The sequence below is a fragment of the Rhizophagus irregularis genome, chromosome 3 (genome assembly GCF_026210795.1).
Source record: "Rhizophagus irregularis chromosome 3, complete sequence".
NCBI lineage: Eukaryota > Fungi > Glomeromycota > Glomeromycetes > Glomerales > Glomeraceae > Rhizophagus > Rhizophagus irregularis.
In genome coordinates, this window is record NC_089431.1 from 1,302,260 (window position 1) to 1,326,295 (window position 24,036).

At 27.8% G+C, this 24,036-nt stretch overlaps 5 protein-coding genes across 5 annotated transcripts; 4 read left to right on the forward strand and 1 right to left on the reverse strand.

The window, feature by feature from the left end:
* Positions 1–1,826: 1,826 nt before the first annotated feature.
* OCT59_020333 (uncharacterized protein) lies at positions 1,827–3,729 on the forward strand (the record flags this gene model as incomplete). The annotated part of the gene is made up of 3 exons (XM_025331484.2): positions 1,827–1,946; positions 2,037–2,333; positions 2,402–3,729. 3 exons carry the CDS (start codon positions 1,827–1,829, stop codon positions 3,572–3,574), a joined length of 1,590 nt encoding a protein of 529 aa, XP_025187107.1. The 3' UTR covers positions 3,575–3,729.
* Positions 3,730–10,444: 6,715 nt separating this feature from the next.
* OCT59_020334 (uncharacterized protein) lies at positions 10,445–11,218 on the forward strand (the record flags this gene model as incomplete). Its single annotated transcript, XM_066149121.1, has 4 exons — positions 10,445–10,868; positions 10,941–10,970; positions 11,055–11,090; positions 11,172–11,218. The coding sequence occupies 4 exons, from the start codon at positions 10,445–10,447 to the stop codon at positions 11,216–11,218; spliced, it is 537 nt and encodes a 178-aa protein (XP_065990067.1).
* Positions 11,219–14,224: 3,006 nt separating this feature from the next.
* OCT59_020335 (uncharacterized protein) lies at positions 14,225–14,914 on the forward strand (the record flags this gene model as incomplete). The annotated part of the gene is made up of 2 exons (XM_025330002.2): positions 14,225–14,264; positions 14,580–14,914. 2 exons carry the CDS (start codon positions 14,225–14,227, stop codon positions 14,912–14,914), a joined length of 375 nt encoding a protein of 124 aa, XP_025187109.2.
* Positions 14,915–16,815: 1,901 nt separating this feature from the next.
* Positions 16,816–18,549, reverse strand: OCT59_020336 (uncharacterized protein; the record flags this gene model as incomplete). Its single annotated transcript, XM_066149122.1, has 7 exons — positions 16,816–16,844; positions 16,913–16,930; positions 17,001–17,264; positions 17,595–17,832; positions 17,910–17,928; positions 18,237–18,382; positions 18,472–18,549. The coding sequence occupies 7 exons, from the start codon at positions 18,547–18,549 to the stop codon at positions 16,816–16,818; spliced, it is 792 nt and encodes a 263-aa protein (XP_065990068.1).
* Positions 18,550–23,233: 4,684 nt separating this feature from the next.
* OCT59_020337 (uncharacterized protein) lies at positions 23,234–23,652 on the forward strand (the record flags this gene model as incomplete). The annotated part of the gene is made up of 2 exons (XM_066149123.1): positions 23,234–23,305; positions 23,392–23,652. 2 exons carry the CDS (start codon positions 23,234–23,236, stop codon positions 23,650–23,652), a joined length of 333 nt encoding a protein of 110 aa, XP_065990069.1.
* Between the last annotated feature and the right edge of the window lie 384 nt (positions 23,653–24,036).

Consider the following 24,036-nt stretch of genomic DNA (forward strand, 5'->3'; position numbering starts at 1 on the left):
TAATAAATGTAATAAATTTATATAATTTATATGCTTATACAAATAATAGTAAATTGTGTGTGTGTGTTACACAGTATATGAAATATTATTATTAAATAATTCAACCTTTTTTTTCGTTGATCTTGTTTGTTTCAGTGAAATCATTATTGAAGTGATATTATGTGATATATTGATGGAAAATCAATGCAAATTTTATTTATCATATGAAATAAATGTTGCAGCACTGTGGAATTTATTATTTATTTATATATTTACAAATTCATTACAAAAACAATTTTGAATACGTAGTCTATTGTTACAAAAAAAAAAATAATCCTTTTTTTATTTTTATTTTTTATCTTAAAAAATTCATTATAGCTACAGAAAAAAATATCTCACTAGTTACATGAAAAAAAAAGAAATCCCATAAATCACGTGTTCACAATTCAGAATTATTTTTACAGGCTAGATTATTGCTTAAAATTATTTGATTCAATGCCATTTTCAATTTAGTGCGACCCTAATTGTGTAACCAGATGTAAATTTAATTTGATTTCCCCATTTTTTTTCAATTGCTTCTAATAAAAGTTTCTTGTTAAGTTTTATTTCTCGTAAATTTCCCATGATTTTATAAACTTTTTATGACAAACTATACACTTACAAGGTTATAAGTACGATATTTTCCAGGTAAGAGTTGGTTTTCTAGTTATGAAGTTTTACAGATTTCCTTCGACTTTCTTTTTATGCAAAAGTTGTCTTAAAAGTTATACTTTCGAACAAAAACATTACTTTTATTTAATTATACAAAGTTAAACAAGTGTTAATTAAGTATTTTTTAATAGGTTTAAGTTTTATTGAATAAACTATACATTTCACATAATTTATGTTATAATTAGTATTATGTCGGTATAACTATGTATAGTCATGTCAGATTAAGATAATTTTAAAGTATTAGGACAAGCTTTGTTTGTTCTTTTAGAATATTAAAAATTATTTAAATTGAATCACAGAAAAAACATAATTATTAAATTTTAAAATTATACTTGTTTCTTTTTTTTTCGCTCGAAATTAATCACGTGATACAGCTAATTTTATTGGCTTCTCACTATATGATACGCGTCCTGATGAAAAATTATGGAGGTCGCACTAAATTGAAAACAGCGATAATTATATTCGCTCAATTCTGTAAATTTTTATATTTTGACCGTTATTTGTTAAAAAAAGCAAGGTTAATCTTTTGATCTTTTGGAATATTAATATGGGTAGATCGTTATACTAAAATGGAAACAGGACGCTTGACGTTCCCTCCGTACAAATAAATTATCATGAGTGACCAGAGTCCACAGCTAGTTACACTCAATTGGTAAATTAGCCTTGCAAAACTCGGGGCAACGCCCACAACTATTATCGATTTTTTAAAAAAAGTTATAGTAATGGTAATCTGGGAAAAAATTTGTCCATGTCCTGTTTTTAAGCAATGCAAACAAAGAAATGGGCGTAATCGCATCAGTTTGATTTTATCGATTCTTTCATTAGAGATGGCCCATTCATTCTTTAAAAGGAAATCCTATTTGTTGATTATCTGATTATTCAATGGATAACGAATAAAGGTTATATTATTTCATTTTCTTTTGCTGCTGACTAATTTATTTTAACGAATTTTCTAATTGACTAACTAATTTTATTTAAATTATGATAGAATTATAACCGGTTGTTAAATAAACTATTCTTGAAATTGAAATTTTTGTTACTTAAAGGAGCACAAATTCCGTGTATATCTCTGATATTTATATAGGCTACAAACTAACAGATATACACTATCAAAAAAAAATAAAAAATAAAAAAAAATGGATACTCAAATAGGTTGCGCTATCAAAGCCAGCAATGAACTAGTAAAAAATTTACATCGTGATGGATTTGATCGTGGATGTATTGCGACATTCAACGATTATATGACGGTTAGGCAGGTGAATGATATTTCCCTTTTAATCCCGTATTATGTACTGTTTTGTATGCTTTTTTTTAAATACGTTACGTTCTTTCTATTTATGTACAAGACCTTCACTAAAAATAAAGCATCACTTCATCGTTCTCTTAACGGGATAAATAATGCTAAAAATGGCACTCGTCTTTATGACAGTATTGTTGACGTCATACAAATCTTTCGGAATAGAGGTGAAGTTTCTCGTCCCTGGATTTTGGTTGTCGTGACTGATGGAGATGATAATATAAGCAGTCGAAGTTTACATAAATGCGCTCAAGAAACATCAAGTCTATTTACTACTAAGGAATCTAATAATTTCTTGTTCCTTGTCGGAGTTGGAGATGGTGTGAATTCAGAAAAAATGAATGAGGTATTGCCATACTTTTTGTTTATGAATAATTTGTTATTTTAAATCACATAATTATACTTTTTAATTAGATGGCTAGTGCTGGCAACTTCATCTACATCCATGCCAAAGATTTTTTCCTTCTTGAACTTATATTTTTGAAAATTGCCAACAAAATTACCACTTCCTTATCTCTTTCGCTTGGGAACCTCACCGTCGGTGACCATTCCGCGTCATGGGCCGAAGTTCAAAGACACAGAAATCTCAGCAAAGTAGCGATCGATTATGCTCTCTTGATTGACGTATCGGCATCCATGAATAGTCGTGTAATAAGTTCGAATAGTGTAACAAATCTGAATAGTGTAATAACTCATGCAACTCGTGCAATTGGACAATCCTTTGACTCTAGGATTATTAATACTACAAATGTAGCATTATTAGCAAGTTGGATTGATAAGAAACGAGGAAACCCTTATAATTTTAGTGATTTACCTTTTGAATTTAAGCTTATTCATCGTGCTAGTCGTGATGGTTTTGGGAATGACAAATTTCATAACAATTGTGATAATAAGGGGCCAACCATCGTTGTTATTAAAGTTAAATATTCAGGAGAGATAATTGGCGGATATAATCCATTAGAATGGCGTTGTGTTAAAATAAATGAATGGAGTACTCTATTGCCTAATAATCATGATTTTTATATTGATCAACAACGTAGAACGTCAAAGAGTTTTATATTTTCACTAACAAATCAAACAATTAGTCGAGTAACTTTAAATAACGATGCGATCATTTGGAGTAGAAACAAAGGACCGTGTTTTGGCTTACAAGATTTATGTATAACAAATAATTTTGGTAAAAGCGAACAACGTTCATACGAAAATAGAATTATTAACAAAAAAAATTTTGAAATAGAAGAATATGAAGTATTTCAAGTTATTGATAAAAGACCTAGATTTTCTATTTTCTACTTTATTTTTATGATTTTTATGGGGATTTTTAAAATTATTAAGTTTATATTTATGAGATTATTTTTGGGAATTTATTGGACGTGTTATATTGTATATTGGATTATATATTGGATTACATATTGGACGGTTATAACACTAATTTGCGTTGCAGGCATAGGGTTGATTGTTTCTATTCTTGCACTTCCTATTATACTGTATCTGTATCTGGAAGCTGAGATAGCTTGGGTTATTCTTTCTGCCTTATTTATATATGCTCCAATTTTGGGGCTTATTGGGGAATACTTGGTAATTTGATGTTCCAATCACGTGATAATATTACACATGTGGTTCAGATTTTGTTTTTAAATAAATACGTATTTTATGATATATGTATACATATATTTTTTTATTTCATTTATTCTGTATTAAATTCATTGATTAAAACTCGAAATTATTATCTTGAATTATTATCCGAATCTGACTTAATAACAAACTACAATAAGCAAACCAGTACCTCTATTTTTTCCCGAACAAATGTAAAAAAAATGTGAAAGAATGTCTAGTTGCGATACAGTTGGGCATGTGACATAACTACGCCACTGTATCATCGCATTACGATCTATAGGTCATGCATTTTTCGATTTTTTTACTCGAAAGTTCTGGTATATTTTTATTACGCAAGTTGAATTTTTAATAAAAAAGCTTCCCCCTGATTTACATAGATCGTGATGGTAAGCAGGGTGTTGTTAAAATGAAACAAGAATGGAAATTGAGCGATTAGAATCTACGATTTACAGATTTTCGGATAAAACGGTAAATTTTTATCTTCAAATTACGTGTATAGGCTAATCACACATTAATCCGTTTTTGAATAGGAATTAGTGGTACATATCCCAACATATGTGATTCATCATCTACAGATCTCGATCAAATATTTCAATTTTTATTCTTTTTTGTGATTACAATTGAAATAGGGGGGAAATAGCATTCATTCTACAAAACAAACTTCATATTTGAGGGTACCGGGGAACCCAAAGATACATGAGTTTTAACCCTCATGCAATTTTCTGTTTTTTTTATCTTAGAAATAAACGGTAAATTTTGTATTAAAATACGGCATACCAATTTGTCATAAAACCGTAATTCGTCGGATTTTCTTTTAAGCACTATTGCCTCAATTTCAAGGAAAGACATTTGTTATTATTAGACGGGATCCAGGCCGTTATAATTGCTTTAGGTGAAAAAAATGTAATTATGAAAAATAAAGTAACGTATTATTTATTAAATCTGGTTAAATTCTCATTTTCACGTGCAGTATAAAACATATCGGCTGATCAGAAAAGCCTCCCATAATTTTATATGCTAATGACATTAAGTAACCCATCAGTTATATAATGAACCCATCAACTGAGCTTAAATATTAATTGGCTTGATTTTTCCAATCAGCCGATATGAGAATCTTTTTTTCAGCGCATTTGCGTAATATAACTATTGCTATTAAAAAAAATTCTGTCAAACCAACTATCGATCCACTAATAAGTTCACTTCTCAATAAATTTACTACGCATCATCGATTTATCTAAACATGCCCAGTTTAGTATCGTTCAGCGCTTCGGAAAGCGCGTGCCATTTTTGGCCTTACCCGTTGTTTTTTTTTTGATCGTTATTTCGGTGATATTTATGGGGATCGTTATCATGCGGTCTTTCTGATAAGATCAACGTAGAATCTGCAAAAAAAATTTGCCTTCCATTAAGGTCTGGTTGTTTACTGTTACACCAACTTCGTTATGTAACGGCGTGAAGGCTGAAAATTTTTTTTGAAAAAAAAAAAACCTCTTTCAAACAAAAGAACTCTCCGCACGTGACACTAAAATTAAAAATGTTTATTATGCGGAGATCACCAAAATTAGAAATGAAACGGGTTGATTTTCAGTTCTTTAGTGGGTGATACTTTACGATTTTTTTCGTTTCTATGTAACATGTTCTGATGCTTGTACATCGAAAATAAAAATAAAAATAAATTAAGAATGAGACCACCTTAGTGTTCCTGGCGTTTTACATTGGGTTGGTTAATCAGTTTGTTTTTGTACTATTTTCGATTCTTGTGTTAAGTTTCTGTATAGTCTTTACTGATTCCTGTTCGCTTCGATAATAAAAATAAAAATTAAAAATTATTTATACTAAAATCGCGAATGAACTCTCTGCACGTGGCACTAAAGTCACCAATGAACTCATCGCACGTTTATCCGGTAAACTTACCGCAAAATCAACTCACGTGATGTCAACTACACCAAGAAAATATTGGGAAGACTTAATATATCTTCGAAGAAACTTATCATAATAATTTTAACAGAATCTCGCGTCAATCTATGCTTCTACCGAAGCTCTACAAAATGAAATAGATCAAAGTCATGTAATCGCTCAAAGAATTCAGCCGGTTGCATCTGATGAATCCAATCATCAGAGTTGTGTCTGAAGCTTCAAACCGGTCACGTGGAAGCTCTTCTTCCGGAAGATCCGGTAAGAAAAAAAAAACGGAATTAATGCTTTACATGCATATGTGATCATATTTTTTTTACTAATATACATGTGATTGTAGGCTCAAGCCAAAAATTCGCAAATATCATTTCTGTAATCCAGGAACAATTTCCGGATATCTTTAATAGTGTTAAGGGTTCGAAGGGTTATTCTTTAGTCTTAAGATCATATGTGTGCTGTTGTATCGGTTGATGTTCTTAATCTTGGGATGGGAATAATTGGAAAAGATACGATAAAAAGTTTTTACCATGGGGCTAATATAAAAAGCGAAAACTTAGAAAAAATATGTGCTTGGATAGATCACTATCATATGTATCACTGAGTAACGGGGAAGGAACTGCCATTCTCACTTTAATAAATTAATTTAATAAATTTTTTTTCCAAAAAAATCAAATATTTTCATAACTCTTAATTATAATAAAATTTTACTATTTTAAGCTCCCTGCCATGTTTAATGTTTACTTGTTATAATAAATAAAGTATTTCAATTATAAAAATATGTACATACGCAAAAGAAAAAAACAGTTAACGAGCTTCTTTTGTTAAAAAGTATAAAATTCTAATAATTTTTTAAAAATTTTGATAAAAATATGCCTAGAGTTGATTAATCACATGATCGATTATATTTGATCAATTAAACTTGTTCGATCAAGCCGAATTTTCACTCGATCAAATCATCGATAATGTGTTTTGGGTTAATTAAAATCACTACTCTAAATATTAAACAAATTTAGATCAGATCCATCCATACTGTTCCTAGGTACAGTATATTCGCCGGTAAAATAGTGCGTCTTACTGCGCTTAAAAACCTTACAATTCTTTATAATTATGAGAACGAATGGATGAAATCATTAATTATTTTAAAATACAAAACTTAATTAAGAGAAGAAAAGAATCTAAAATATCTAAAAGAAAAATGGCAGAGTTTGACATTATATTATTCAGAATCCCAAGTAATGTTTTTTACATTTCTCATATAATTCGCAACTTTAACAATTAGGATCACTTTGATAATTTTGACTTTAAAGAAGAGAATTTTGGAACAGCAAGCATATTTTCTCGATTTGATTTTTTTTTTAAAATAATTTAACAATACGTGAAACATTATTTTATTCTGCAGCTATTTATTGTCATCGTTAACGGGCTAACACGTGATGATCGATCGGAGTCTAGTACTTCATATTATTAAATCGTTTATTATACAAAGTTATGTGCTCCGCAGAAGTATAAATTTTGTCATTAACACAATCATTATAAATTTCTAAATTTTACTATTACTAAGATTCAACAATGATATGCTAAAGCAATACGAACTACGAAATGTTGATATAACAAATGGCACTACAAATAAGCTGCGACAATATCTTTTTCATATTCATTTGCGAAAATAATCCATATAATTATAAATTAAATATAAGTATGATATTTAATTATGATCAGTAACAGCATGGTTTTTTCCATTCAAATTTTCTTGAGGTTAAATTAAAAATATGCAAAAGTTAATTTCTTCCCTAAAATCGATTCAATTTATTTATTTTATGTTTATTATTTTTTTAAAATTAATGTATTAAATGTAAAATTTCTTTCTTTACAAAACATCTAAATAAATTGTTTTTCAAATTTTTCGGACTCTTTTTTTTTCAAAAAAAAAAAAAATTCGTAAACTTTTTTCGTGAAATAGCAATAACAATTGTATCCGCATTCTACGATAAATCTGGCGATATTAATTATTTTATTTTTTTTATTTTTTTCTAAATTAATTGTTTAAATAAAAAATTATTTTTAATCATTATAAGTTAAAACTGGAAGACAGCTTGATACACATTAATTTTTCAATATAGAATACTATTATACTATTTATCTTCTAAAAAAAATTATGTAATACCAGTTGTCATACATATTTCAATTTGTAAAATGTGGTTTCACAATGTTTCGATTAGGTAATGAAAATAAAAATGTGCGGCTGAGCAAATGTTGAATCTGATTGGTATGGATTGTAGCCCCAAATGTATGTCGTGCATATTTTTGTATACAACTAAAATAACTTTTTACGTTCACTAAATTTGTTTTAATAATTGTCATTTATTGTAAAGTAAATAACAGTACTACACGCATAACTAAAATAACTGATTGATAAGTAGTATAGAATCATAAAAAAAAGATATTCAAAAAAAAGCCAAAAAATACTAGTATGGAAACTTTGAATAAAACATCCAAAGAAAAGCAAAGAGATTTGTGGAAAAAGGTTAATTTAAATAAATATCAGGTAAATGTAATTTCATTTTATAATATATTATAAATAATATAATTTAAATAAATGACTTATATATTTTAATCATTTATATAGATTCATGTTACAATTTCTTCTCTTAATTCAACTATACAGATGGTGATCAAAAGTATACGGACATTTTAATTTGCCAAAATTATGCCGATCATCACGTGATGACGTAATATAAACAATACGTCATTTAACGCCTTATATCATAATAAAAACCTCCCCAATGTTTTTTTTTTAGTAAACATTCACCAAATATGAAGCCACTCACCCCAAAAACCCGATATGCGATTATTTATGGTTATAATTGTGGACAATCGGGCCGTTTAATTGCAGAACACTTGGGGTGTAGTAAAACTGCTGTTTATGATGTACTTAAACATTTTCGTGAAACTGGCTCTTTCACACCAAAAAAAAATCAGGTCGCCCTCCACTCTTTGACTCACCAGCACGACAAGAACTCAAAGCTTTTGTTAAAGAAAATGGTGAAAATCGTCGACTTTGTTCAAAAAAGCTTGCAACTGTTTGGACAGCTCGTAAAAAGCAACCTATTTCTGTGTGTACCATACGCCGAAACCTCAAAAAGGTTGGACTTAGTGCCTGTATTCCCCGTCATAAACCTGCAATGACAGAAGCACATCGTCAGGCTCGTCTTGAATGGGCTCTTGCGCACAGAGATTGGACAACAAGAAAATGGAGAAGAGTGCTTTTTTCAGATGAAAGCACTTTTACACAATTTCAGAAAGGTCGTCAGGGAAGGGTTTGGCGTGAACCAGGAGAAGAATTGAATCCTGATTGTATTGCAGTTACCGTTAAACACAGTCCTAGCAGAATGTTTTGGGGTTGTTTCTCCTGGCGTGGGCTTGGACCAATTGTTCCGTTAAAAGGCTCAGTTACAGGTCAAACTCATGCTAAAATTATTCAAAACTATGTTGTACCTACTTTGGATGAGCATTTTCCACAGGGTAATGGAATTTTTCAAGAAGACAATGCTCCACCACATCGTTCAAAAGTCGCTATGGCCACCCGTGAAGATGCCAAAATTGTGGTGCTTCAATGGCCAGCACAAAGCCCCGATTTGAACCCCATAGAGAACATGTGGGCAGAAATGAAAGCAATGGTGCATCGACGTGACCCACCACCATCTAATATCAAAGTACTTGAGAAATATGTTAAAGATGCGTGGGATGATATTCCTCCAGAATATTATAAAAAATTAATTGATAGCATGCCACAGAGAATTGAGGCAGTTATTGCTGCAAATGGATATAGTATTAATTATTAATATATAATTTTTTTTTACATAAAATTAATAAAGGACAATCAGATTAATATATTTACTTAATAAATTTTATTTTTATTATATTATTTTATATGAAATTTTTATTTTAAAAAATGTCCGCATACTTTTGATCACCATCTGTAAAATCAGAAAAAATTGATGATAGAATAATCTATATGGACGAAATAGAAAAAAGAAAAGAAGTATATGGTATATGTGGAGAATGTAATGAACCTGGCACAGGTGAAAATTGGTGTCAATCTTGTAATGCTAAAAGATTTGAAGAAAATTTTAAAAATTGGACCAGTGGAAATAAAGATATTGATGAATTAATACAACATTCACAACTTAATGCTGTACATTATAAAACATGTCTTGAATGGATACCTTATGAAAAATTTCAAAATGTCACTTATATTACCAGAGGAGGCTTTGGTAAAATTTACTCGGCTAAATGGCCTGAAGGATATATTAGAGAATGGGATATTGAAAATCAAAAATGGAAAAGAAGAATATATCATAAAGTTGCATTAAAAAGTTTGGATAATTCTTTTGAAATTAATACAGATTTTTTAAATGAGGTAACTAAATAAAAAAAATTAATTTATCTTGTTATGTTTAAATTGACATTATAATTTTCATTAAATTTTTTTTTTTTAAATTTAATTATTAGATCAAATCTTATCTTCAGATTTATGTTTGGAATATTGTTTACTGCTATGGAATAACTCAAGATCCAAATACCAAAGATTATATGATGGTTTCATATTATTTTAAAAATGGAAATTTAAGAAATTTCTATTTAAATAATTCGGATAATATAAAACTTTGTAGATTATCAAAAATTGCAAATGGACTGTTAAATATCCATAATTCTGAAAGAATCCATAAAGACTTTCATTCAGGCAATATTTTATGTGATACCTCTTTCTCTATAAGTGATTTAGGAATGTGTCAACCAGCAAATAATAAAGAGAAATCAGATAAAAAAGAAGGCGTTTATGGAGTATTACCTTATATGGCACCAGAAGTTTTACGTGGATATCAATATACAAAAGCAGCTGATATTTATTCATTTGGAATAATTATGAATGAATTCCTTTCTGAAGAAATTCCTTTTAATGATATTCCTCATGATCATATTTTAGCTATTAAAATATGTAGAGGACTTAGACCAAAAATTTCTGAAGATATTCCAAAATTTCTTGTAGATTTAATTATGAAATGTTGGGATTTTAATGCAGAAAATAGACCATCTGTTAAAGAATTATATCAAATATTAAAATTATGGAATCAAGAAGATGAGAAATCCGATAGTGAAATTCGTGCTCAGATGAATGAATATTATGAAAAAATTAGAGAAAAAAAATTGAAAAACAGATCAAATGAAAATGAGTCTGATAGTATTAAAACTCATCCTCAAGCAATTTATACAAGTAGACTTTTAAATTTCAAAGATCTTCCAGAACCAGTAAATTCTTCAGACTTATCATCATTTCAAATTAATGCAGGTAAAATTACAATTTTAATTATGAAAAAAATCTTATACAAGTTTTAACGATGTCTAATTTTTTTAATAATAGATTATATCCCATCAGTATCAGAAAATCTAAGTAAGTATATCCATTATTTATTTTTGTAATTATAAATTTACCGTATATTTTATTTTTAACATTACGTTATTGTTTAATTTATAGTTTCAGAATGCTTTGATGTTCAATTTAGTGAATCAGGTAAAATAATTTATTTGAAATAATTTATTGTTTTATTAATAGTTTCTCGTCTAAATATATGTACTAATTATTTAATAATAGATCTCAACGAAATTAATCAAGAAGACAATTTGAATGATGAGTCTTAAATTTGTTTTTTCGAAGATAGTTTAAAGATAATATTTAAATATTTTTATTAACTTAGTTTCTTTATTTACTTTGGTATTATCTTAATTATTGGGAGGTTTTGTGTTGTATCCGTAGTAATCGCCACAGAAAAATATTATCTTATAACTTTCTTTTATTTCATTCCAACACAATAACAGATAAGTTTAACAATTTTAAAGGACAATAATAGTAAAATTAGCCAAAATTTGATTCATAAGAATTTTTAAGGAATAAAGTTCGCAATTTTCTTCACGCAATTGTGAAATTCCAAATATCATTGAAAATTCGACAAATTATAAGCTGATTGTCAGGCATTGGTGTTCTGACCTTAACCCAAAATGATTAAGCTTGTTTAATATCGTGTGAAAAAATATAAAAATATATAATATTATTTACAACATTTAGAGTTTGGATCAGTCAATCACAATTATTTGTCTCCAATAACACTGATAAAGCAATCTGCAGACGAAAAATCTGCAAATAAGCAACCCGCAGTCGAGCAACCTATAAGGTAAATGAACAACCTATGGTAATTAGGCATCCGGGCTGTGATAAATAATGAACAAACCTACAGTAGAAGAAGAGTGTATAAGTGGCTAATTTATATTTTTTTACGAGCATCTGCAGTCGCATGTATGACTGCTCGTGCAAAAACTAGACTTTCATAATTTTACTGGAAATTTTCTATATTTTAAAATTAATTAAATTTAATAAAATTGCCATAAAAATGTAATGTCAAATTAATAATTCACTTATACGTATTTTAAAAATTGATTTAATATTACATCGGATCAATTGTGTATAAATCCATTCACTAAACTTGACGCCCGATACGTTCGATGAACTTCGTTTTTTTTTAATTTGTTTTGAAAAAATAAAAAATGTCCGAATTTCGGCGCAAGTTAATATAAAAAGAAATTTGCAAATATTAAATTTATCTCCGGTACTTTTCGTGTAACATTTGTACTAATATATATGCTATATAATCATATAATCGTCAATTTCGGATTTCAAGTTTATTTTGAACTCATTCCTTTTATTGATTTTTTTATGACTAAATGAATCAAATGGTAATCTAAAGAAGTCATGGTTCAACTCCTAAGATGAAATATCTAAACAAGAAAAATCAAGAAAAATTAAAAAATTAATACTTAATAAACAAAAATCCAACATATAACAAAAATCTAAATTAAAACATTCAAGTATCCCTAAAAAAAGAGAGACAAAGTAGAAAATTTACCACATTCTTAAACAAAAAACACCTTCTTTGTTATAATGGTGTAGATAGCCGAAAAATAATTAACCGCAAGTGATCCGGGCGTGATTAAACCGGTCTGGATGGAATTCGGCTCCGTTTTTCGGCTTTATTTCTTTGATTTCTTTGTTTAATCAATTTTTTTTGTTTGTAGATAAATGAGTAAAGAAAATTCATCACTAATATTAGAATTATATTCAGATCTTAGTTTGGCTTCTTGACCTCAAAAGCTCTAAATACATTTCATTATTCTTTTAGCAGGAAATTTCCTTTATACTTTTTTGACGTGATCAAAAAAAACTTCAAAACTTTGGTATGAAGGGAAATTTGTTTTTTCTAATCAAAGTAACTGGAAGAATAAAAATATGGAATTAATTGTAAAATTACTTTATGCTGCTTAGTAGCTTTGCATAACAATTATTTTAACTTATGAAACAAGGTAGCTAATGAATAAATCTGACAAATATAATAATTAGATTAAATAATTTTAATATCATTTTCGAATTTTAAAAAATTTAAGTAATGTAACTAGTTAATAACCAATCAACTTGCGAAATTTTATTATGTTATAACTATTTATTAAATAATAACTAGTAATAAATCGATTTTAAAATTATTTATTTATATTATTATCCTTTTTTTCTAATGTTGCCTATTACCTATTTAGTTTTAATCTATGCCAGAAATCAGCTGATTTCTCTCAATTAGTAGCCTTAAAAACCATCAAAGAAAATATACTAAAAATTCTTGCGAAAAAAATATTATGAATATCTAAGAGAATAATTTTATCTCCTGATTCAATTTCGCTTAATTTATGTGCAATTTCTCCCTCAACTTTATATATATATTAAGAATAAGTAAATTAGTATAAATTTTTGGGATAATAATACTTTAATGTTGGTCTAAATTATAGTCTGTTTAAATCTGAGATTCATAATCTTTCTCAGCTATAATCGTCACATGTCAATATCGATACTAAAAATATCAATGTATATGATAAGTGGGTTAAGTACTATATGGAGTTGAAAAGCAGGAAAATTTTCTCCGATGATATATATTTGATTCATGGTCAACTATATTTCGCATGAATCATTACGTGTATCAGACTGATATTTATATTTTTTAAAATTAATCCTTGAATAAGTTTTATAAGTTTACAACTTAATTATACTTTTTATATACTCTTACTATAAAATTACATGATCTTGTTTGACGCAATTGATCATTTTTTAAATAAAGAATTTAGTTACCGGTAGTTTAAATTTTGGTATAATTTGATGATCATTATTATATCAGAATGATAAACAGTTTTTTATTTTTTTTTTAAGTTAGAGCTGCGGTCAGTTACCAGTTTATTGGGTATACTCGGGTATTGAAATATGTTTACTATTATAAAATAAATAGATTACATAATATTTATCAATATTTCATGTGTAAACCCGTAGACTATATAGACTATCTGAGTTAATTTATTTAATAGACGCGAAAACTGATGTTTTTCGCGTTTTCGTGTGTTTATTGCTTATACAGTAGTTTATAAAAAGTTTGTACAACAAAAAAATATATAAAAAGGTCTTAAATATCCTTTTCAATTTCAATATGAAAAAATTTATTTCTACGAAAAAATTCTACAAAATAAATTTTAATTTATTTTACGAAAAATTCTTTACGAAAATTTAACTTTATAATTTTTTTACCCAACTTCACACCAACTTCATCCAACTTCACCCAAATGCCACGACATAAGAAATCGTCTAAAGGTCATTCTTGGGGTAATTTTTTACAATAAAGGACAGGTTTATCAAAACGTAGTTTCAATAAAAAAAATATTTTAATATACAAAAAAGTATTCGTTATTTAATCATGTTGAAAATAATAGTACTCCAGAAAAAACACTACACGAGTTCCATCCTCACCACCCTCATCTTCACAGCAATCACAAACTGAAAAAAAACAAGAGCAAAGAACAAGAGCCTGCTGTTGAGAAATCCGAAAAAGAAATTTCGAAGCCCCCAACTCATAAACCTGGTTCTTTAACAGCAAATAACAAAAGCCAAAACTTCATTTATCAACTCGTGATCACGTAGTTCAAATAAGTAATGATTCAACGGTTGGAGATGACGAGTCAATTTGGGATGAGGGAGATCAACCTACTACTTCTTATAATATAGCCAGAAAACTTTCTAGTGTCGAAGAAGACGTTTGTTATTTATTAAGAACCGCTAACAAAGGTGATGGAATAGATTATAATGCATTAGAAGAATATACTACAGAAGAAAAAACTTCAGCGAAAAAAGATGAGGGAAATTATCATTTATTGCCTTCGTCTATTGATGTTAAGCAGAATAAGGACAGGCAGAATGAGACTAGGGTATTACGTGGTATGTATAAATTAACAAGTTTGCTGGATGGACGTGAGTAGTTGCTGGATGGACGTGAGTAGGTGCGCACTGCAGGGTTCACGCCTCGCATGAGACATGCTTGGTGCATCCAAGGTTACAGCCAAAAGTCTTCCAGATGGTAAACTGTTATAGTCAGAAATCGTTGATAGTTTGCCACTCCAGTTGTATAGGTTTTGTGAACTATCAATGATGACATATGTATACTGGTGGCTGCAGACACTTATGAATGTTTGTAAATTATAGGTAATGCTGATAACAATGGTGCCTCCCTCAGATGATAACACAGAATGCGAAGCCTTCTGTTAATTTTTGCTGAACCTTATCCTCTGTAATGCAAATAAGGTCTTCAGATTCCTACGAGTTTGTATCTAACTCATTGTTTCTTTGCGGTATGAGGATTTAAGCTACATTTATGATGAAATTTCTCAAACCTTTTTCAGTAAAATTATCTTTTATCGTGGTTGATGAAAAATTAATGGCCATTACTTGATATTTGACCGTATATTCAACACTACCGGTTATTTCTTGTGTATAATTTTCTAGGAATATGGTCATTATTCAAGTTTGACATATTTTGCTACTTATATATTCATATTCTTTTGTTACGCTATTAAAACTCCCAGCCCACACTCGGCCCAACTCACATACCTAAAGGAAGACATAAAAATAGGGATCTAAGAGAAGACCTAATAAAGAGAAAACCTTGACAGGAGAGTGGAGGTGCACATATTTTCTTAGAGAAGTTCTTGAAAAAGAGTGCATATCAAGTATTAAAAATGCGAAATTTTTTTTTTTTGATGTTTATACTTTGTATTTGTTATCTGACCTCTTATCATTGTATTCTTTTTTTATTTATCAGTTACAGCACTATTTTGTATTGAAACACTGGACAACAGATGAAAGTTCTCTGGACGAAGCATTACTGATTTTCTAGAGAGTGTAAATGGGCAAAATGGCTCAAGAAACTTTAAAAGAGGTGTATATTTTTTTATTTGCAAAGTGGGTAACTTTCTAAGTCAAAATTAGAACAGATAACTCATTTGAGTCAGGGAGTTCACAAATTTTACTTAGGAGGGTACTGGATTTGTTTGTTTGGGTTGGGTAAGGGTGAGCAAAGTGGGTAATTCCTTGAAATTACCTGCTTTTTTCTTTTGTCTTTTTTCTTTTATTTTTATTTTTATTTTTTTTATTCCCTTTTTTTCTTCTTTTTTTTTTATTTTTTTTTATTTCTCTTGTTCATTTGATAACCAACTCAAGCAGATAAAATCCTACTTTGTTATTGATAAAGTCTGCTAATTCTGGAAAAGGAATTGGCTATCTCTTCTTTATCATTAAATAAAAATTTAGCACACTATTAATAATTTTTTCTTTCTCATAATAGGTAAATGCAGAGATTTACAATTGGAAAGTTTTTTTTTTTTACCAAATTTCTTCCTTTTTGATTTTGAATTTCCTGAATTGGTAAATTTCTTCCTTTTTGATGCTGAATTTTCTGAGTCTGCTAACTTTTTCTGAGTCTATTAACTTCCTTTTTTGTGTCATCTTAAATAAAAAAGAAAAAAAAAAGAAAGAGACTGGTAGAATGAAAAAATTTTCTTAAAGGAGTTTTTGATACAGTACAATCTGTTGTCTTGTTAATAATAATTATAATAAATTATTTCAAATAATTTTTACATTGTTAAGATAGAATACTTAAAAAAAAATACTTAAAAAATATTGGTTTATACTATAAATTATTTAAACCATAAATTAAAAGTTTTGACCTTACAAATTTTAATATAAATATGAAGACACTACTACTACACCCAAGTTTTGCTTTTTTGACATTGACAATTAACCATTTTATCATTTTTTTTTTCCTTTTTTTAATTTCGCATAGAAGAATTGCCTTCATAATGTGGATAATCATCATATACCTGTTTTAAATTTCACATTCCAAACATTCTGAAACTGTAATTAAAATATAATATTAAATAAACAAAATAATATTATAATAATCATCAATGATTAAGACTTACCTGGGGTTACCGACGCATCTAAAAATAAAAAATAAACATGTAAATAAAATAATAATAAATTTTTTGTAATTAAACTCTAAAGATTTACCTGAATAAATTTTAGATGATAATAAATCTGAAGAATTTGCTGGTTCTGGAAGATTTTTGAAATTTAAAAGTCTGCTGGTATAGATTGCTTGAGGATGAGTTTTAATGATTTCAGGCTTATTTTCACTTGACCTTTTTATCAATTTGTTTTCTCTAATTTTTTTATATTCATCCATTTGAGAATAAATTTCACTATTACTATCAACTTCTTCTTCATCCCATTTTTTTATAATTTGATATAATTCTTTAGCAGTCGGTCTATTCTCTGCATTAGCATCCCAACATTTCATGATTAAACTTGCAAGAAGTTCTGGAATACTTTCAGAAATTTTTGGTCTAAAACCCTTACATATTTCAACAGCTAAATATTCATCATGGGGTATATTATTAAAGGGAATTTCTTCAGAAAGATATTCATTCATTATAATTCCAAATGAATAAATATCTGATGCTTTTGTATATTGATATCCACGTATAACTTCTGGCGCCATATAAGGTAATACCCCATAAACTCCTTCTTTACCTGACATCGCATTTGCTGGTTGACACATTCCTAAATCACTTATATATGCACTCAAACTATATAATATATTACCTGAATGAAAGTCTTTATGAACTCTTTCAGCATTATGGATATTTAACAGTCCAAATGCAATTATTGATAATGTATAAAGTTTTAGAGTATCATTTTCAGGCTTATTTAAATAGTAATTTCTTAAATTTCCGTCATTACAATAATATAAAACCATTGCATAATCTTTGGTATTTGGATCTTGAGTTATTCCAAAACATTGAACAATACCCTCAAAATAGATCTGAAGATGAGATTTAATCTAATAACAAATATTTAAATAAAATTAATAATTATAATGCAAAAATAAAAATATTTTTTTTATTTATTTTTTGTTACCTCATTTAAAAATTCTACACTAATCTCAGAAAAATTATCCAGACTTTTAATGCAACTTTATAATCTGTATTTCTAATCCATTCTTGATTTTCAATATCCCAATATTGAATATGCCCTTCAGGCCATTTAGCCGAATAAATTTTACCAAAACCTCCTCTGGTAATATAAGTAACATCTTGAAATTTTTCAAAAGGTATCCATTCAAGACATTTTGTATAAATTAAAGCATTAAGTTGTGAATATTGTATTAATTCATCAATATTATTATTTCCACTAGTCCAATTTTTAAAACTTTCTTTAAATCTTTTAGAATTACAAGATTGACACCATCTTTCTCCTGTACCAGGTTCATTACATTCTCCGCAAATACCATATGCTTCTTTTCTTTTTTCTATTTCATCCATATAGATTATTCTATCATCAATCTCTTCTGATTTAGTAGCTGAATCAATAGAAGAAATTGTAACATAACGCTTTTAAATAAATGATTAATAAAGAAAGATTATTATTATTACTATTTAAACGGAATAAATACTAATAAAATGAATTACTGTACATTTACCTGATATTTATCATCAACAATATTATCTTTCCATAAATTTCTTGGCTTTTCTGTGGATGTTTTATTCAAGATATCCATATTAATTAATTTTAATTAAGAATATTTACTACGTCTTACGATGTGAAAGAAAAAGTTAAAACGAACAAATTAGTAAGAATGAATTTTAAATATTTATCAAATTCGGGGTATGGTATTATGTTACATCTGAACTGTCAGACAAACATTGTCCTTGTGAACATTGTGAAACCATCACAATGAATTGATTGAATCGTATAAAAAATCCTTCATATACTATTAAATGAACTCACTAAATTTGATTAAATAGTAATTGATATTTTTTTGTTATCATAATTCATAAGTAATGATATGGGTGGTAGACATAAACACATTTTTATATTTTATAATATAGCACATTGATCTAATCCGAAAAATGTCAACTTGCAAATTATATATGTCTTCAATACATTTTTTACTAAACATCATGGCATAACTTTGTTATTATTGTATATATACTGTTATTGTAGTTTGCAATTATTTAATTTAGAAAAAAAGTAGCCAATTATAACACTATTAAATCGCTAAATTTTATATATATATTCGATTCTTTATTTACGAACTTTAAAATTATTTATTTGTCTACTTTATTTATTTTAAGGATCAAAAAATTTAATAAACCAATCGGAAATTTGATAAAAAATTCTCTGTGTTTTTATTTAAATCACGAAGGAAAATACCCTTCTTTAACGAAAACTCAAATTTAGTTAGATTGCATCAATTAAAATATTAACTGATAACATATTGTTTAAATTATCAATATTTGTATATTACCTTTGGTTTTAAAAGATTTCTGAATAACTTTTTTGGATCAGCTAGTCCAAATTTAAAATTTTTCTACTGCTGTAATCTTCCAATAAAATTATACACAGCAGTTAAAGTAAATAGTTCAGATTTATTCATTTGTCCTTATGGTTTTTTGGAAGTTCCTAGTGGTGCGTTATCAATTATATCATGTGATCATGTCCCACAAAAAAATTTTTAGTAGGGAACGTCAAAATTAACATGTTACATTGTCATTATTGTATTTAAAAGGAATGATTGATAAAATGAACAATAAAAACTCATTTTTTTAGGCTATTTGCACTTTAATGCTACTATCATATGACCACGCGATTATATGATTATATGATAGTGGCAGAATTTTTGTTGCACCTAGTTTCTAACTTGTCACTTTATTTCAACTACATTTAGAAAATCAAAAGAAATTTATATTTATACTTTGTTTTTTCGAATAATGTTAAGAAATATTATTAAATAATATTCATATTGGATAACTGGATTATCTAGCTATCCATTACGAATGGTCGGATGAACGATTATCATCTTTTTTAAAAAAATTTTGTTGTAAGATTATTCCTGATATTATATTTTACAAAGAAAAATTTTTAAAATTTGTGAAAAAAGCTTATATTTTCTCTCCTTCCACCACTCCTATACCTTCTGATCCAAGATTCGAATTATTTGCAGTAAGGATTATGTACCAGATGCTCAGATCACACATGTCATATGGCTGATTGTGACACTGTTATATTTCAAAAAAAAGGCCATTCAATTTCTAATGAGAGAAATTGTTGTCAAAATTGTCAAATATGATTCAATCTTAATTAGGAAATTAGTAAAATCAACCGCTGGTGATGAACCTAGTAAAATCTCATGTATATAAAATAATGCACTTCATGAGTTACTATATTTTAATAATATTTATATACTAGGCGCTTATTTTTTAATTAAGAGACAACAAACTTTTATTTTATTTTTAGTGCAAATTATTTTTATTCGTATAGTATATTATTAATTAACGAAGAAAATATGTACATGATTTCTAAAGGAATCTTCAATAAATAAAATATCGTTTCTTGCTATTGAAATAAAATTTTCCTTGTTGTTAATTCTTATATCTGATATGTATGATTTAACTTTAACTATCTAAATCAGGCAGTTAAGGTCTCGTTGTCTTGTAAAATACGAGAATTTAGAGAGATCAACTTAATCTTCAGCGGATACAAACCATACAATAGTACTTTATCTCTGAAGATGACATTGTCATTTGGATCTAGTAATAGGATTTGTCAGCGGAAAATGGTTATGATGGAAATTCAATTTTATTATACAAAGATTTAAAGTTCAACAAATCTAATTTATAAGTAAAGGTCAATATAATTCAATAATGAGTTGTGAAATTATTAATTAATAAATTAATCATTAAAGAAAAAAGTTGCGAGAAAGAAAATAACTACATACCATGATATTATGTCAACTTGATTTCGTTTTGAATTTCTTAAACTTTCGAACTTCTTGCTATGTAAAAGATGATCCAAGAGATGATAATTCCAGTCGAAAGAAATCCAATAGTTAAGAATAGTCGTAGCACTTACAAAATCTAAAATAATTTTTTTTATAATATAAAAGATCACTTCTGGAAAGGGAATAAATTTATAAACTATTTCCACCTAAAAAGGAAGAGTGATGACTAAAAAACAGAGATTAAAATCTATGCAATTCATTTAACTTGTTCCTAATGAAAACTGATTAACCAATTAATAACAATATATATACTACTAGATCAGTAAATAACTAATACAAATAATTTACCATCAACAAATAGAATAGGATCGGAAAAATTGATTGTAAGAAAGATATTTTTCCGTTATTTTTAAAATTGTAAATAGAGCACAGTATTTTTGAAAGAAAGAAGAGGTTTGTTTTGAACAAAAATAACGTGCATTGTTTATATAAAAATACCATGAGTTTATATGCTAAGTTTATACAATGTTTTGAACGCGTAAACCATTTATATGACGTGAAATTATTTTTTCCCATTTATGTTTAGATAAGCGTGTTTATGACTTAATTGGAGATCCAATGTGAGATGTGATATCCTACAAATTTTCGTTCACTTCGTAATAAAAAAAACAAATGGTATTAAGAATTGATTCCCAGTGGGAAATCGATATTCAAGCTATAACTTAATTAACATTAGACAAACAATGGCTTTTGTTATAATAAAATTTATTGGAAATGAGGATGATACATAGCAAAAATATCCATTGGCTAAAAAATGATCTGATTCCGGATAAATGATCCATAGAATTTCTGTATGTATCAGGATGATCAAAATCGCGATGTACGCATTTATAAAATTTCATTTTCTGAACTTATTAAGAACAATATTCATTATTAAATAACTTTCTCACTAACTTTGCGATACTGATGTTGCTGCTCAAGTGCTGATAATAGTGAATTAGTGGATTGATCTGAATTGATTTGGATTTTTTTTTTCCCAGATACGTATTTAAACCAAAATCCGGTTTTTTTTTGCGTAGTCATCATTTGAAATTGGTATCTTCGTAATCGTTAACTGAAACTTTACTCTGTGAAATAAAAATAAAATCATCATGTGAAATTGGACTTTAACCCATTTATTATAAAATTGGCATGTAATTAATGATGTGACTCATAATATTTACATATCAGTGGAATTTTTCTGGGTCTCTGCTAATTATTCTGAGAAAATGAAAAATAGGCATTTTGTTTTCTTTATTGTTCATTAAAAATGTTCCCGTTTTCTAGACTTTTTGTGAGGTTTTCTCGACCTGCACCGCGTATTTTCCGACCGGTAGCCTTTTTCTCGTCTACTTCAACATTATTTGAAAAGATGACACGATAATTAGTTAAGGAAATGCTTAGGGAAAAATGGTCACACATAATTAAACATAACACATCTCTATATATATGTTTTTACGAGAAGTGATGTTTAAGGCACTTAAAGTGGACTTCTAACCTGCCGTGTGCAGTAAGTCAGTAACCAAATCTTTTGTTTATGATGCGTCCTAACGTTTGCATCCCTAAAACCCAGAAATCACCAAGAATGCAGACTGTTCATTGGAAGATGACAGCAAATACTGAATTTTTGATTAAGATGACAAACACGACCATGATTATTGCTGTGGAGGTCGTCAGTATTTTTTATTTTCTGACAGGACCATATTTATTTATTCATTAACTTGACAGCACTCTAATAGGATAAACATTTCGCAAGCCTTTGAAAGGTTATTGGGAATGGAAATTGTTGCAGAGATACTCGCCTGTGGATCTGAAAATACGCTCTGCTAAACGAGCATTGGCTTCTTAAAGAAGGGAATCTTTTTCTGTCAACACTGTAGATGCAACATCATCCAAACCTGGTTCAGTTCAGAAATGCAGCTTTATTTAAGTTTATTATTTTTTATTTTCTTAAAGTTAATAAATTTTTTTTAATAATTTTTTTTATTGGTAATCCATATAAGAACTGGATAGTCATATTAATAAAATTGGAAATATGTATAATACGGTTCTAAAATCTAACATTCCTTCTATTTAAAGTGTTATTTATAAGAATAATTATCAAAATTAACCCATTAAATCGTTGATTATAGATAGAAATAATTCGTAAAAAATTAAATTTATCGTGACTTCAAGTACTGCATTTCTATAGATATATTTTGATTTAAACTATTATTAACTCTCAAATAGTATAGATTACTATACTATTAAATGATAAAATTTTAAAATAAATTTTTTTATTAAAATATTTTTAATGATACAGTACTTAATTAAACAAATTATATGTTCACATGATTAAGTGTGGATCATATGCCTTGTGTTGCAAAGTTAATGTTATAATTAAAAATTATTCTCGCCAAAAACATCTTAATCAAAAATTAGCATGAAAATCACAAATAAACCATCCAAAAAGTTGAGAAATTTATGGAAAAGAGTTAATTATAATAAATATCAAGTAAATGTACAGAAATTCATTTTATCATTTATTTCAAAATAATATGGTTTAAATGAGAATTTTTTTTTTATTCGTTTATTTTAAAGTTACATGTTACAATTTCTTCTGTTGATTCAATTACAAAATCCGAAGAGATAGATGATAAAGTAGTTTATATGAATGACCTAGAAAAAAGAAAAGAAGCATATGGTATATGTGGAGAATGTAATGAACCTGGTACGGGAGAAGAATGGTGTCAACCTTGTAATGCTGAAAGATTTAAAGAAAATTTTAAAAATTGGACTAGTGGAAATAATGATATTGATGAATTAATACAATATTCACAACTTAATTACAAAATGTCTTGAATGGATACCTTTTGAAAATTTTTATGATGTTACTTATATTACCTGAGGAGGTTTTGGTAAATTTTATTCTGCTAAATGGCCTAATGGATGTATTGGTTATTGGGATGTTGAAAATCAAAAGTAGATTAGAGGTGCAGAACGTAAAGTTGCTTTAAAAAGTTTGGATAATTCTTCTAACTAAAATAAGATAAATAAAATATAATTGACAAAAATTAATATAAAATAATTTTTTTGTTTAAGATTTTATTTTTTTTAAAAAAAAAATATATCTGTTATTACTAGATTAAATCCCACCTTCAGATCTATACTTGGGGTATTGTTCAATGTTTTGGAATAACTCAAAATTCAAATACCAAAGATTATATGATGGTTTTATATTATTGT